This window comes from Oryza brachyantha, chromosome 6, assembly GCF_000231095.2.
Source record: "Oryza brachyantha chromosome 6, ObraRS2, whole genome shotgun sequence".
Lineage (NCBI taxonomy): Eukaryota > Viridiplantae > Streptophyta > Magnoliopsida > Poales > Poaceae > Oryza > Oryza brachyantha.
Genome location: NC_023168.2, coordinates 7,739,492 through 7,756,220, shown reverse-complemented (window position 1 = coordinate 7,756,220; position 16,729 = coordinate 7,739,492). Strand labels below are relative to the sequence as shown.

At 39.6% G+C, this 16,729-nt stretch overlaps 1 protein-coding gene and 1 long non-coding RNA gene across 4 annotated transcripts; one reads left to right on the top strand and one right to left on the bottom strand.

The window, feature by feature from the left end:
• Positions 1-7,620: 7,620 nt before the first annotated feature.
• On the top strand, positions 7,621-10,524 carry LOC107304424. 3 transcript variants are annotated; one of them, XR_005812078.1, is made up of 6 exons: positions 7,621-7,942; positions 8,104-8,182; positions 8,468-8,500; positions 9,239-9,329; positions 9,750-9,820; positions 10,206-10,524. It is a non-coding gene; the product is annotated as an uncharacterized LOC107304424 (long non-coding RNA). The 3 variants fall into 3 exon arrangements; XR_001550518.2 differs by having other exon boundaries at positions 7,621-7,994; positions 9,244-9,329; XR_001550517.2 differs by having other exon boundaries at positions 7,621-7,994.
• A 1,007-nt stretch (positions 10,525-11,531) lies between these two features.
• Positions 11,532-16,328, bottom strand: LOC102700247 (protein HOMOLOG OF MAMMALIAN LYST-INTERACTING PROTEIN 5). Its single transcript, XM_006655954.3, has 7 exons — positions 16,018-16,328; positions 15,754-15,854; positions 14,028-14,137; positions 13,851-13,926; positions 13,521-13,658; positions 12,798-12,869; positions 11,532-12,697 (listed from the first exon to the last, which is right to left on the bottom strand). Exons 1-7 carry the CDS (start codon positions 16,109-16,111, stop codon positions 11,798-11,800), a joined length of 1,491 nt encoding a protein of 496 aa, XP_006656017.1. The 5' UTR covers positions 16,112-16,328; the 3' UTR covers positions 11,532-11,797.
• Positions 16,329-16,729: the final 401 nt, after the last annotated feature.

Below are 16,729 nucleotides of genomic sequence, written 5' to 3'. Positions count from 1 at the left end.
TCATCTAAAAACATAGAACACATCTATCAGTTTATGCATGTAGTCGTTTTGTATCAATTATCTTTACTAAAAATCTTGTATGTCGTGGATCCTGCGTGACTGCACGCACGTTGTGCCTCCCTCAAATGGGCCTCTGTGTGCATGCGTGTGTCGACCGTGAGCTAGATGCACACGAGGAAAGAGAGGAAGAAGAGGGAGACGAGAGGAAGAGAGAAGGAATAGAAATGAAGGAAAAAAAAAAGAAGAAAAAGAAAAATTGATATGTGGGGTTACTGCACGCCATGTCACTAAAACTTGGCAAAAGAATAAGGTGATGCTAACAACAGAACTTTTTAAAACCGTTTATGTGATTTTATATATATATATTTGTGGTTTTGAGGTTAAGTGATCTCACATAAACTCAGGACCTCCGGTGAACTTATTGCTTGAAGAAATGAGCTATTCGACGAGGCACAGTTTAAGGTGGTGTAGTCGCACCCGAATTCCGTTTTAAAAATCGGCAAATATTTTTGCGGTTTCTTGTGAGATCGCAAGTGGAGTCGGAGTCGGAGTCGGAGTCCGCACGCTCTTGTCGATATAAGCAGCATCTCCATGCTGATGCTGCTACCTCAACTCAAACGAATTCAATTCGATTCATACTTGAGTTCTTGGATTCAATCGATTCATCCCTGAGTTCTGACAAGACTAAGGCTAAGGCGGCGGCAGCGATCGGTCGGAGCGCGGCCAATGGAGTCTCCGGCGCCGGTGTCCCTCCCGGAGTACGTGCAGTTCGAGGGGCACCTGCTCCCGGTGGCGTGGCTGGAGGGCGAGGTCCTCGACGAGTTCTTGCGCTTTCTTCATGAACCGGCGGCGGCGACGGCGGTGGCGGAGGATGAGGAGGAGGAGGAGCCGCACGAGGTGGAGTTCGAGGTGGAGGAGGAAGAAGACCGGCAAGAGGTCGAGTTCGCCGCCGAGGACGACAGCGAAGACGGCGACCTCGTGGTCGGCCCCATGGGTGATGATGAGGATGGTGACGTCGAGCTTGTGGACGCCGACTTCGAGGACGGCGACCTCATGGACGACCGACTTCGCTGACGATGGAGAAGACGACGGCACATTCAACCTTGTGGCCGACGCCGACTTCGAGGACGACGGCGACTTCATGGACGAAGGCGATCAACCGGAGTTCGACGACGACGACCAAGAAAAAGTTGGCGAGCTCACGGCTGCCGACGAGGAGGAGCCGGCGCAGTCTGTACCGCACATCGCCGCCACCGCGCGGGCGGCGGAGGACGAGCGCGACGAACACGGCGGCGTCCACCTTGCCGACAACTCCTCCGCGGACGACGAGGAAGACAGCGACTCATTCGAGGAGGAGGTGGAGCGGGAGCTGGCGGTGCTGCTGGGCCGGCGGTGACGGCGCGCGCCGGCGCCGGTGCAAGAAACCGAGCGCCAGTTTGTTCCTGGCCAGCGCGGAGGGATGTAGGCTTCGTTTTATTCATTGTGCAAGAAAGACCAAGAGTCAGCTGAGCTAGCTACTTAATTAGCTACTGATTGTCTCATTTGATTCATATATGTAATTAACCTTAATCTGTAGGCTTAATTCGTTTATTCATTGTGTTGTTTGATCATCTAAATTGGATGAACACTAATGTCACCTTATGGATCATATGTTTTAAAAGCACAAACATTTGTTTAAGTAGATTTTTAACTTTATAATTTTCAATTTCATCATTTACATTAAGTATGATGACGACATCACTGGTATACTCACACCCTTCGGACCAATCACACGAGCAAGAGCAAGAGAATTAACCAGTCACATGAGCAAGCGCAAAAGAATTAATAGTCAGATGGTTAGATTTTTTTTCCAGAACAATTATATTACCTCTCTCATATTTAGCTAAAAGATAAAAAATACATTGTGAAAAAAAAACAAATTCATAAACAAATCAACGTTGCCCTTTTCTGTTGCTTGCTGGTCATCGGCCGCTGGAGTTACTATGATGCCTGCCTTATTTCTCCTGCAGCCGTGTGGTGGAGACTTGATGCGCACTTAAGCCTGGATTTCAATCCAATTCAAATCCATTATAATCCATCTCTTTATACTAATTAGACTACCAAACCATCTGCACGATTATTCTTTATTAGGATATAATCCAAACCAATTCAACTTTAAGTTTAGCCTAGCTAGCATCAAACCATTTGATTAAAATGGATTCAATCCACTCTAGAAGAATAGATGTACTCGTTTGGTACGTATAAACTTGGATCTAAAATTTTAAAACTCATGTTCACACTATAAAAATTTATTAAATTTGACTGAAATTTGGTGAGATGAGTTATTATGTATAAGAGCAAATTTGTGCAAATTTTAATCAATTTCTATATATGGGTCTCATATATGTATATTCTCCTATCCATTAGCTACCCAATTAAAGGATCTGTTTGCCCTCCACGGGTCAAATCCATTTAGAACCTGAAATCACTTAACCAAATCCAGTCTGTATCAATTCATTTGTCTCTATAACTCAATCTAATCCAAACCGTTTGCAGTACCAATCCATTTACACCCAACCAAAGACAAACCAAATTAAAAACCAACTCATTTAATCCATTTACATCCAACTCATTAGCAGGCATTTCATGTGTTTATTTTTTGAATGCTCTCTTTCTGTTGCCTCTTGGTCATCACCTGCTGGAGTTATCTGCAATATGACAATAAGTTTTGACACAATGATGATGACTGCAAAAACTGGAGGTTATTTTATCCAAAAGTTTCTATTTGCTAGAGGCGCCTTTTCATAGAGATCTCATTTTGCTTCCTTTTAGATTGAATGGTAGAGAAAAAACATAGTGCAACTTTACAAGTTCGGACCATGTAACTATTTGTATTTCCTTATCTGATTAATAAAGTTTGAACTGCAGGGGACTCCTCTCGTGTCTTTTTTTATTAAAAAAAATACAACATTACTAGTAACAGATACGCAAATATTGATTACATATGTGCGTTATACATTCGAATTTCAGCAGATTACATGATTAAAGAAGAGTTAGAGCATGTTCACTTCAAACAGTATTTGCTTTTGCATACGGTTTCTGTTTTGCACCTTCTTATATCAAATGAAAAGTTTGTCTCATTCTCTTTTCAACGATAACATGTTGATGAGAAGTTTAAGGATTTGTCAATCTTATACGTGCCAATGAACCTATGTTTTCATGACATGTGAGCCTAAACTCACATGTCATAGATATAGAGAATAGCAAATCCTTAAACACAGTACTATAGCCACTGCCAACTAATTAAATCTCTTAACCTATCCGTAATTACGTAATCAATGTGTTGCACAACCTATAATAGGTCTTGGGCCTTGCAACTTCATGTGAGACCTCAACTCAAGTGGATACCAAGTTGAGTGCACCCTAACCTAATGAAAAACGAGCCTAGGATTATCTTGGTTGTTATCCTACGTCCTTAAATAACTAAGTACATCTCTAGAGTCTTTTGTATTTTGTTGGATTAAAGTTTAGCAATTGCTACTATAGCGTGTAATTGTATCAATTGGTTAGATTTCTTGGGTAATCAACTTCATAATCCTGACTTATTATGTGTTTTAATTCCTATTTGCACTTCTAGATTGAATTTATTTAGTTCTTACTTGTTCTTCGATTGCTTTAATCCAAGACAATGTTTTCATGTCTACCTTATTTAACTAAGTTCATTTTATTTATAACCAATTCCATCGTAAAAGCATCTCCCCATTTACAATCAGCCTTAATCCACATGGAAGATTCTTTCCTGAGAGCATACAGTAAATCTTCACTATTGTATGATGCATTGCAATGAAACCATATATCCAAGGTGTAGAATCACGTATCGACGTAACTATAGGGATATGCATAGGCTACAATAGCGTAAAACATTTTTTTACAACATAAACCAAGAACCATGTAGGTAAAGGATTATGGATCGTTACCACATGACACGTTCTACAATAGAAGAAGGTACTAAAAAGCCGAAGCAGTGTCAATGATCTTACGTGAGTCGATGCAGAGGTAGTAGTCGATCGTTGTAACCCGCCCTTCTCCTCCACACGCATACACCTTACGGTGCAGCTTTGATAATCAGCACTATAATTTGGTGGTGCCTCTATTGGCAATTTGGTACCCACGTGTCTAGGGAATGAACGTCGTGCGTGAATGTGCTAGCGTCCAAGTGCGGCTAGGGCTTGGCTCGGGAGGAGGACAACTAGGCTTTTCTCACGCGACGAACCAATCTCCTTGCCCCTGTATATATAAGACCCAAAACTGAGCCTCCAAGACCCAAATGAGTCCTACTCGTTTCCCTACATGAATTGAGCCTGTATTGAATTAACATCCAATTTCTGTACTCCATCCCATTAAGTGTGTGATTCATAGGTTCATGAATACTCAATTACAACCCAAAATTCATTTTTAGTTCATGTGCCAACAATGGTTCCTAGCCGAACTTATTGACCCACCAAGCAAATATAAAGATCACATTGGCTGAACCTATAGTGCATCTTCATATTAATCTCTTTGTCTCACGATACCGATTAAGCTCAAGTTTATATATATGTCATTCTTTCAATAGCTCAATCTTTCACTTGATCATTTAATAGACTAATTAACTTGTGATTGACTCCTCAATCACCTTTGGTATGGTCGTGCACTTCTGTAATCTATAACATTGAGGGGCCCAGAGAAATCTCTCCTATGGAGGGGCAAATTTCATCTTGATTATTCACATCACACTACATGTTTCATGGTATGCCTGAAGACTACTTTTATAACCACCCAGACATGTTGTAGCATTTAGTACTTCCTACGTAATCCACTACACATGTTGGGAATAATGAAAATCTCAAGTCTAAGGATTATACATTAATACTCAATGAGAACATTGATATCATATCACATATAGCTCTCGCAGTGTCTCACGTTGGATCTATTGAACATCATGTTCTCCAACATGTGTCCACGTGATCGTTTTGGTATCTCCATACCATGATCCATGAGAGATGATTATCAATCAATACAATGCTGATTATCTAATCACATTTGTTCCATATATAATATTTAATTAGAGAACCTTTAAAGAAATAGTAACTTACAATATAAAGAGTCTCATAAACAAATCACATATTCATTAATTAATAATAAGTTATCCATGTCAAAGAACAATGCATGATAAATATATAAACATAGTATATGATATAATCTTCTTTATGATTGTCTCTAGGGCATATCACTAACAATAACCATGATCAACCTAGGTCACCATTTCAGACCGATTTTGGATGTGGCCAACGAAAACCACCATGATCCCCTTAGAAGAAAAAAAGAGAAAACACTAGGATGCACCTTAAGGTTAGACTCATCCAAATCACATTCTACATTGCACAAACGTAACCAAGATAATCCACTAACAATAGAAAAAATAACATGCAAAACCTCAACTCGATTTTACCCAAAACCTAAGTTTGACTAGAAAAAAAACTACAAATGTTACTTCAAGAACATCAATCACAAAACATCATAAACCAACTAGTGTATAGGATGTACAATGATTTGATCAACTTCCTGTTGTCGTAACTGATGCGCCATCATCATATCGAGCTTCCCATGATCAAAACCACAAGCCGGAATTCCTTCAAATCCCTCCTCTCATCCACCAATACCGAACTGGTTTCCACCGATTCCGATGCGAGGAACCACTATGGATCTCCTCTAGTCACTACCTGTCCTCTAATTTTGTCCTCATTTTTTTCCTCTTGTTCTTTTGTTTATAAGCCAAAAATTAAATTTTTAATCTTAAATTTGAATTTAATTTAAGGTTTTTTATCATAACTTATTTTTCAGCTTTTGCTTTTAGATCATTAAGTACATATATAAAATTTATAAATTATTATATTTATAAATATGTCATTTGGTTTTATAAAAGAACTCCAAACATAAGGCCTAAAATTGTTTTGACAAACACAAACTCAACAGACCCCGATACCGACATGGCTACGCAGGGCAAATCACGTTATCCCCATGTATTCGTGATAAATTTATACCTTAAGATTATGCGTCTAAATCTATAAATTTCTAGATTAGCACTAATCTATCGAATACTGCTCGCTACGTCCCAATATAACTATAGTATCACAGTTAACTAAATTAGTTATGAAAATAACTCTAAGTGTCTTATTAAATAAAGTGATTGTATGAGGTGAGAGACAGGTGGAATAAAATAAATATAAATTGAAATATAAAGTGATTGATATGACAACTAATACTCCATAAGTGTAATTTTTTAGGACAAATTTAAATTTCATAAATACACTTGTTATGGGATCGAGTGAGTTCTATATCACTGGGCTCTCTAACTTCAATAACCGCCGGTGAAACAAATGGGTGCCATTTTAATTGTAAATTGTTCTTTCAACCTCGTGACAGCTTTTGGATTTGTGACAATTTGTTGCATTTGAGCCCGATCAAACAATTGGAAACGGATCCTCCGACTTAACTACATATTTGGTTAAGTCACTGACAGATAGGCCCCACCTTGCTATGGCCCACATGTCAGTATCACAATTGCATAGCAGTTCTGAAATCAGACAAGCCTCATCGCAAAGAATTGTACATATAAGCCCAAATGTGTGCAACCGTATATTCGTGTCTTTTCACTTCTGCTAATACTCATATGCCAAATTTTACATATTCAGCCTTAAATTTAAAGTTGATTTTAGAGTTTTTTTATCAAAGTTTATTTTCTAACCTTAACTTTTAGATAACTGAGAATACATATATAACTTTTTATTCAATAATTATTTTTCATCTATAAATATGTCCTTCAGCTTTTTTTTTCGTTTTTCGTTGAAAAAACAACACCCCCTACTATGTACAGTTGTTGCCACCTGCCAGCGTTGACCCTGGCAGAGTAAACAGCACATGGCCTTGCCGGCTTGCCGTATTGAATTGCACACACAGTAGACTGATATTGCACTAGGAAAATATAAAATCTCTAAACCCCGTGGGATCGCTGCGATCTCGGAGCGTCCACGTCATCGAGTTTTGCAGAAAAGCCCTACACTTTTTGTTAATTACGTATTGATCCCCACTAGCCTCCACCGTTCGATTCAGCGCTAGGGGCGTTTTGGCCGTCCACGTGTCCCAGTGTGGCGCCCCTTCCACGCCCCTGTAATCGTCGGATAGGGAATGAACGGCGTAGATTTCATGACCCTACGTCAAACCCTAGCCACCTTGCCCTCAGCCTCGTGCGAGCGCGAGATACCTCACCCCTCCACTGACGCCGCTGCGCCTCGCCCTCCTCCTCCCCCATACAGGCCGATCACCACCACCGCACCTCGCCCTTCCCCCGTGCACGCACCGGCCGGTCACCACCACCCTGTGCTTCTCTTTTTATCATCTCTATGTCGTCGCTGCTGCTCTATTGCGGTGAGGTCGTCGCCGCTCTCCTCGAGGTCGCCACATCTACCAACGAAGAAGCCGGGGTGACAGATGTCAGCTGCCTCCACCTTCTTCTCCCCTTTTGTCTCTGTGTCACAACCCTTCCCCTCTCCATCTTCCCCTGTCCATGCGGTGCTAGATCCGGTTGGGGGTGGTCAGATCTGGTGACCTTCGGTCTCCTCGCTGATGGATTTTGTCCATCAGAAGCGATGAGTGCAAGCGCCCACCATCGTCCTCTTCCATCCCTCTTCTCACCAATGCCTTCTCTATCCTCTTGCTCTCCCTCTCCTCCCTGCTTGGTGCTAGATCTGGGATATAGGAGAGGTAGAGCGGACTATTGGTTAGGAGGCCAGTGACGGGAAGGGAGGGCAAGTGCGGCAACTCGGTCAGGATAGCGACAATGACGGACGCGCCTCGGTGACAACGATGGCAAGCCACAGCGACAAGGATGGAGCGTCTCAGTGACGACTGCAACAAAAGCTCGGTCGACCATTATCTTCTTTTTTCCTGATATTTTTGTCTTATTTTTTCTTATGGTGAGGCAATCCACCAATGATTACATTTGTATATTGCTTGCTTAACAGGAGAACTTGCATGGATCACTATGAACTAACTAATGCTTTTTCCATCTTATGAATCCTTTAGGAACGATGACTGATTATTTTCTGGATTGTTCATGATTCTCAACAATATGAAGAGATGAGTGTCAGTTTTGACTTTGGATGTATGCAACTCATTGCTCACGATCCCTCTACATGTTTGACTAAGCTTCTACACTGCATTGCAGAATATGACAAACCCATTCACAATTTTCATATGCTAAAACATGTAGCGGTCTAGGTATATGATAGGCCTCTTCATATTATGGATTGAATTTTGTTTAATGCCAATTATTCCAATTATTTTTGGCTTTCATCTTGCAGCTTGAAGTTTGCTATTCATTTTCTTTTTCTTTCATTTATTACCCTGATTATGGAATGATCAAGCTTGCTTTTCCATGTGGCCTTAGAAATAATCAAATTCACCGAATTTCAACAAGAAGGTATAGTTCTACTCATCCATCTTACCTCTTCTCTAATCACAGTGTCAGTTTGTTCTAAAATTTTTTAGTGCTTATGAAATTTCTATGTACGAAGGCTTCTTTTTGGTTCTACGAACCATTCATCGGGACCATGCATATCTTAGTAGTTTTATTCAGTCTAGATTGATATGAATCAATTTCTTTTATAATTGACAAATACTGCAACCATTCAACCAACCCAGCATACACCAGCTTTGTAAATGGCTTTGTTATGTGATTTGGTTTTCCATTATTAACTCTTAGATTTACTAAGAAATACCCAGCTATATGTTTAAGGACAGTAACGTTTCTAGGATCACCAGAAATTGATATATTATCTTCTTTTACGGTACTTAACGATACAATTATCTTATATGTTTTAGGGAATAAAATCTTTTTATGGCACAACCATGTTATGCTTTTCATTTCCAGCAGCTAAATAAAAATGCATTTGTAATATTTTTATGCAGATGATAAAATAGGTTTTGATAGCAAAAATATGCTTTGCAGTTCTACATTACCCATATGCCACTGGGTAATGCCATACGATGTGTTCTTCGTGCTTGCAGTCTATTGCATCTGCCACTGGGCCGAGCCGGCCATTTAGCTCTATTGAAATATTCACTCAACATTCTCTTTCCTAAATTTAACATCAATGATGAGCTGAACTTTTGCTCCAATCATTTCTTTTATATATTAACTTCTTCTCCATTGATGCAGAACAGGAATGAGGTTATGTGTAGTACAGCATGGAAGCATGCTCCTTGCTCTGCTATGGTCAAGTTTGTACATTTTTCTTTGTTGTTGTTAGGTTAGTACATTTCGGTTATTCTTGATGTTTCTGTAATATATAGTAAGCACGAGGTTAGCTTTTTTTTTTGCTTCTTTGGATGTCTTATATCCATGATTAATAACCACGCCCTATTCCTGCATACATATGATCAAGCTTCCTTTTGTTCCATCCTTCAACTGTATAAATTGAACTTACATATTCATGCACAGTTTTGTTAATTCAGATTTTAGAATGCACAGACAAACTTTTATTTATTTTACTATTCTGTGTGTACCATTTACCAAAAACTAATTGATGCTCTTCTTCTCACAACTAACTCATTTGTTTGGGATGCTGTTTAGGGAAATGTTGCAGGCTGAAAGATAAATCTTATACAAAACTTTATTGGAGTTGTGTTGTGTGCTAATTACTGAATGAATTTATCATCTTGGTTTTCAGAAAGAGGTACATAGTACCTGCATCAGGAGCAGGATTTCTCTTGAATGAAACCTGTCATTTTCTTTGCAAAGGTACTGTTGCTAAAAATTCAGAAGCACAATTACATTCTATTGATCTTATACAATTATGCTTTAATTTTACTATAGCAATATGAATGCACAACACAATTAATTGTATACATTTTTCTTTGGACAAGGACTCTCATTTTAATGTAGTTGGCTTCATAAACATGTATTCACAATTAGGGTCTTAACATCAAATCTTTTGTGCATCCCTGCATCCTACTAACACCTAAGGTCATCAATACTGTAATTTTTTAAGTTTCCATCTTTTTCTACCAATACTGTTGAAAGCTGAAAATATTTGTGTGTGATAGAGTTGATAAAAAAGTAGGTCCTACAAACAATACAGAAAAAATACATATGCTATAAATTAATTAATATTTTGTTTTTGCAGATCCATCAAAAAGACAATAAAGGCTAACTCATATTACTTCTTTTGGAAAAAGAATGTATTTGATTTGTCTACATTCATACGAGAGAGTTCAACAAATTTTCTCCTCTACACTAACTGTATCATCTGGTGTTCCAAGTATCAAATGTCATAGGTGTTAGTACTGCATGTTGGTAACCGAGAATTATCTAAACCTTATTCTGTTCGCCTATGAATTTATATGGCACTGTTGAGCGTGCAATTTTGCTTGGAGTTCTTGTAGGTTTCAAGTTAGTCCTATGAAACAAAGTTTTGCCATCATATACAAAATTTCTTGATATATTCTTACAAGTCGTTGTTTATGTTGTGGAGCCATTCCTGTGGTTGTCATGTGCTGCTGCAAAATTGGAAGCACTTCTATGGAAATGGCTGAAACAATTCTATTTTCATTTATATTTACTTGCTTTGCCTTTAGGTTATATCACTGTTTCAGAATACGTTGTGATTTCTCAAGCATATATGAAGTTTATCTACAAGTTAATTGCTTTACTATTGGTTTTAGTATTCTTTTGGTGTCTTTTTTTAACACCAGACAATATACATTTGTGTATTTGCCAATAATCTGGATTATTTGATCCATCGCGATCCAATTCACTTTCCAAGTTATCATTATGTCAGTACACAAAAATAATCGGGTTATGATTAAAATTTTCAATCATATTGTATCAAACTGGTCTTTTTTTTCATCAACTGTAATAATCTTACACTTCAAATTGTTACTTGGAAAGTGCTGTTAGCCTCAATAAAATCTTCGTATATGTTAGTTCATTTAAATCCTTTGGATCTATTTTGGATCCATCATTTCGTTCACACGCAATGTAGCGCGTGGCTATTGCTAGTTACCTTTATGCGTGAACGAACCATCGCATTTTAACTAAGGTGGTGTTTAGATGGAGAAAATTTTTGGAAGAAGTGTCACGTCAAATGTTTGACCGAATGTCGAAAGGGTTTTCGAACACGAATGAAAAAACAAATTTCACGGCTAGCCTAGAAACCGCCAGACAAATCTTTTGAGCCTAATTAATCCGTCATTAGCACATGTTAGTTACTGTAGCACTTATGGCTAATCATGGGCTAATTAGGCTCAAAAGATCGTCTGAAGATTTCTTCCATAACTGTACAATTAGTTTTTTGGATATCTATATTCAATGCTTTATTTAGGTATCCAAAAATTCGATATGATGTTTTGAAAAAAAAATTTAAAAACTAAACAAAGGCCTAAGTATAACTGACAAGAAATGGCCTTAAACCAAAGCAATCAATGTACAACCACTACACCAACTGTCAAGATTATTTAAACAATTTAATGTACAGCATAGCCTTTTCTTTCAAAATTCTGGTAACAAATAACTCAATTTCACACAAGATGTTCACTGCTTGTAAATACAGAAGAAAGGCGCCCTTTAGATCTCTTAGATTTGTGTAGCCATCCCCAGTATCTTGCTATCTTGTTTGTATGCAACTAAACCAACCAACATCTCCATGTCGTAGTAAGTACCAGTGTAGCATATATGTACAGAAGATGTTTTCTGTGAAGACCGTAGAAAGCCAGAGAGCTAGTGAGTTTCAGCGGAAGGGTTCGTCAGAAGATCCAAAGCACGCTTCAGGTGATCAACAGCAACTGATACGTCATCAAATGCAAGGGCGCCAACTGCAAATCTTGCTGCCTTGTGAGCTTCGGCAATCTTTTCAACTTCTGGCTGGTAGCTGCTATCATACTTGTACTGGCTAGCTGGTGGTGCGGGAGCAGGGGGGGTAACTTGATGTGTAGCATCAGGACTAGGGTGGTACTGTGTTGGTACAGAATGATTTGATGCAGAAGGGGAGTATGATGCAGCGGTTGTACCATCGCTAGCAGGATAGAACGAAGACTGATGATTTGGCACGGAAGGCACCGAACTGTCCTGAAAGCTTGGATAGGACTGAAAATTAGGATAGTTGTATGGAGCAGCTGGGGTTTCCGTAGAGTAGTAGTTCTGAGATGTGTGCTGGGGTTCAATCGTGTAGGGTGGCTGGTGGTATGTGTGAGAATAAGCAGAAACATCTGGTTTATCATTGCTCTGGGGATTGTAGCTTTCATTGGAAGGGTGCTCTGTTCTAGTGTATGGGGGTGAGGAGTAATTAGATGGTGGTTTGTGGACCTCATTGGTAGGGTAATCTGTGCTTGTATACGGGGCAGATGAATAATTGTGGGGTAGTTTGTGAACATCGGAAGAAGGGTAATCTGTTCCTTGGTATGACGGAGAGGAATAAGACGACTGTGCAGGAGATGAAAACTGGGATTGTGGGGGCGGTGGTGAATAAGGTGACTGGGCAGACACATGGTCATGGGATTGTGGGGGTGGGGGTGAATAAGGTGACTGGGCAGAGAAATGGTCATTGAACTTCTCTGTACTTTGCCGGGGTGCATTATTTCCTGGCTGGACAGCAGAGAAGCTATCCCTCCTACTAAAATCCTGCACAAACAAATATAAACCAAAAAAAAATAACGCTACTGGTTAAATTACTGCCCAAGCAAAATAACTAAATGCGATAATTAAGAAAATGAAAAATAACCTTGTCTATATGCTGAGATGATGATTCGTTTCCATGCTGACCAGTACCAAAGGATTGGCTGTGCCCCATATCCTGATAAGTAGACAAAACAATAACATTGATTGAGAATTCGTGTGTACCAAATGTGTGCAACAGAAAATTACAACTTTTTCTGAGTTCTAGACATGTAACTTGACTCCACAAAACTGAAGCACAACAAAAGGGCCCATGCGAATCCTCGTTGCATGTAATTAAAATTTTAAGTTCCACATAAACATCCAGTTATTTTGGAACTAGAAACCTACAAATAATAGAATCCTCCAAAACCTGGGATTGTGGTAAGGTTCAGACATTCAGGAGGTTGGCTATATAGATTTCAGGAACTGAAGAAAATAACAAGCTTTAGCTAGTTAGATTACATCCCGGATCCTTAATTGTGTTTGATACTCACAGCAGTGCATGTGTGACTCCCAAGAATTGGAGTGGTATGTTTGTTTGCATGGAAAATTAATATTTGATGGCAAGAAGACAGAAGTTACTAGTACTATGAATGAGTTAATAGAGTTAAATATGAATTTGTCCAATGTTTTTACCTATTTTCAAACATGAAAAATAATGCTGGTAGTAGAAAGTAGAACAGAAGCAAATTTGGCTAGAATGATGAAAGTACAATGACATTTATATTGGCCATTATGTGCAATGTGTCCTAACATGAAGTTATTGATAAGGAATTAGGAGGGTTACATGGGGAACTGTCGTGGTGCTGGCAAGTGTTTCATCTTTGTCCCCACCAGGAGGACCAGCTTCAGGCCTCCGTCCTTCTTTGAGAGCTTTTCTTATTTCAGCAGCTTTCCAGATGGCATATTTCTGTTTCTGCTCAAGCTGTTAAAAACCACAAGAAGATGGAAGTTCAAACATGGATAAATAATATTAATAGCTATCATACATTTGAGCACAGCTCAAAAGTATAGATTATATGGCAATATCTAATAAGCACAAAGACTAGCATTTAGTAAGAGTTAAATTTAGATAACAATAAATGCCAAGTAGCCAACAATAACTTGATAGACTTACATCAGGCTGAAGCTCACCAAATTGGTTGAGAATCTCAAAGAAGATGCTGGCAGCATAGAAGGTTTTCGCAGTGTTTCTGCAAAATGAGAAGATTTTTTAATATGGATTGGTGAGACTATATTAATAGATGATGACAACATGGTTGAAGTAGAGCAGGAATTTTTCAGAGTATAATACATGTCAGCTCGTCCAGCACGATCCTGTTTGTCTGCTTTAGCAAAGACGTTCAATGCAAACCCCTCTACATGAAGGTGGTCCTCAGAACCCAAAGTCAGAGACTTCTTATCCTGTAGAGTGTGAAAACCTAATCAGGACTAAAAATGTGAAGAAAGAAACATCTTGAGTATAAATTTTCCAGCACTGTATCAAGCAATGGATGTAACAGCTAAAAATACCATTGCATTCAGAGGATAAGATATACTAAAGACTAGCTGAAAGCCTGTGCATTGAAACAGAATTAAAAATAAGAATCACATCATTAACATTTCAAATATTAATCCAAGAATTCATATTACTGTTGGAATTTAATATATTACATTATTACCCTTAATGCTTTTTTATAACTCTATTGTTCCATTATCTAGAAAAACTCTCTTTATTATTGTTTTAATACATAACACCATGGTTCATGTTACTCTGGTCAAAATAAAAAGTCGCTATTTGATGGTCCCACGTGTCAGGAGGAAGTGGTGGTAGACTAGTAGGCGAAGGCAGATTCACCTTTTCACCACCACCACTTGAGTCTTTAAACAGAGAATAGATAGGTGATTGAACTAAAATATGGCATCTTCATACTCAGCTAAGTAATCAAATGAGTAACATTGGTATCTTCAGCATTATTGTAGAAAAATTAAACAAAGCAGCCCAAGCCACATATAGATAACGTGCTAAACAATATTCTATCTAGCACATGTATAAGACCATAAGTACATTTTGGTACCTAAAAGTTCACTTAGGTTACTCTCATGCACATTTTTATGTCATATAACATTAATTGTACACCATACCATGTGAAATGAAACAAAGGAAAAAACAATGAACCACCAGGGAGGTCTGGTCTATCAGACCTATTAATACTGAGTGAAAGGGAGATGGAGGAGAACTCCACCAGATCCATCAAGCACAGCATGACGTAACAGACTAGCAGTAAAAGCAACTGCTATGTAGTAATAGGTCTGATAGACTAATCAACTCCATGATTAATCTCCCACTAGTTGTGCCTAGTATCCAAGGCACTACATGTAACTAGAGTCAACTTTAATACTTAGCATACTAGGCTACATGCCCTTCTTAAAGGAGGGAGAGGGGGTACTTCATCTTACTTCCTAGTTCTTGTTAAACTGTTACACAACACTGAGTGCCATATATAAATCCCTTTGTCATCATTACTAAAGTGTTTGGAATGCATCCAAAAGCATCTAAACTCTGAGGGGATACAAAACCACAAATGAACGATCAGGCAGTGATCAAAGTTAAGCTTATGCTGGTTCAATTCAATTTGATGCCAGCTCAAGATCAGCACATAGATGACACGTTTCTTCTGCCAAAAAAAAACACCTGCTTTCCCAAGCTGCTATAGCAATCTGAACCCACTTTACGGACAAGACAATTGTGCAATCTCCCCATGCCATCAGCTTCAGGACTGCTAGGATTCCGATGGGGCAATAAGATTTCATTTTTCATAAACTCTCCCTCTGAACCCATACACATGCTACCAATGAGCACAGTTGGTCCTACCCAACTCTTCTCAAGAGATTGCCAACAAAAAACAAATGGAGTATCATTGTTTAACGCATCCTAACCTTTATTTCCATAAATTCAATAGATCTAAACTAAATTGAACAAGATCAATTGCTCGAATTTTTCTACAAGAAAGCAATATTAGTGGCAGGGAAGTACATACCTTCTCCAGCTGGTTCATGAGGGAGATGAGGAGAGAGTTGGTGGTCTTGGTGCGCTCCTTCTGCGGAATTCTCATCCCCTTCTCCATCGCGTAGAGTCGGCCTATCGCGAAAAAAAAAACGTAAAAGGTAAACAGATTAAAATCCAAACCAAACCCTAGCGAATCAGCCGCGACTGTGGGTGTGGGTGTGGGTGTGGGTGTGGTGGGGGGATTACAACTTGAACCGACGAAGCAAAGGGAGTGAAGGAAGAGGCGTATCCTCACAGTAGTAGGCGACGAGCGGCTCGTGCTTCTGCAGCTCGTCGGCGCGCTGCAGGTAGGGCAGCAGCCCCTTGGCCGGCTCCGCGTCGCTCCCCATCCGCCCAGGCGGAGGCGGCCGGCCCGGATGTTATGCCCGCGGCGGTGGCGATCGCGCGGCGGGGGGAGAGGGGGGCGGGGAGAGGCCGAACGGAGAAGGGATTCGGGAGGGGATCGGCGGATATCGCTGCCGCCGCCGCCGCCGCCGCCGCTGCTTCGTCGGGAAGGAAACGAGACGAGAGGGGAACAGGGAAGCTTCGGAGCGTGGCGTGGGTGGGTGATTTTGCAATTAGGTACCTAACGGCATTGCGCGTTTTTTCTAAAAGAGTGTTTAGATAGGGAAATGATTTTTTTTTCCATGTCATACGTTTGACCGGATGTCGAAAGGAGTTTTGGACACCAATGAAAAAACAAATTTCACAGCTCACCTAGAAACCGCTTTTGAGCCTAATTAATCCATTATTAGCGCATGTGGATTACTGTAGCACTTATGGCTAATTATGGACTAGTTAGGCTCAAAAGATTCGTCTCCCGATTTCTCACATAATTGTGCAATTAGGTTTTCGTTTCATCCATATTTAATACTCCATCTAGGTGTCTAAAGATTCGATGTGATATTTTGATAAAAAATTTTGGAAACTAAACAGGGTCTAAACTTTGGGAGACTGATGCATGAACA

Coding starts and splice junctions, on each gene's coding strand:
- LOC102700247 (XM_006655954.3), bottom strand. CDS start 16,111: ATGGGGAGCGACGCGGAGCCGGCCAAGGGGCTGCTGCCCTACCTGCAG. Junction 13,659..13,850: donor TTGGTGAGCTTCAGCCTGAT/GTAAGTCTATCA, acceptor GGTTTTTAACAG/CTTGAGCAGAAACAGAAATA. Junction 12,698..12,797: donor CATCTCAGCATATAGACAAG/GTTATTTTTCAT, acceptor TTGTTTGTGCAG/GATTTTAGTAGGAGGGATAG.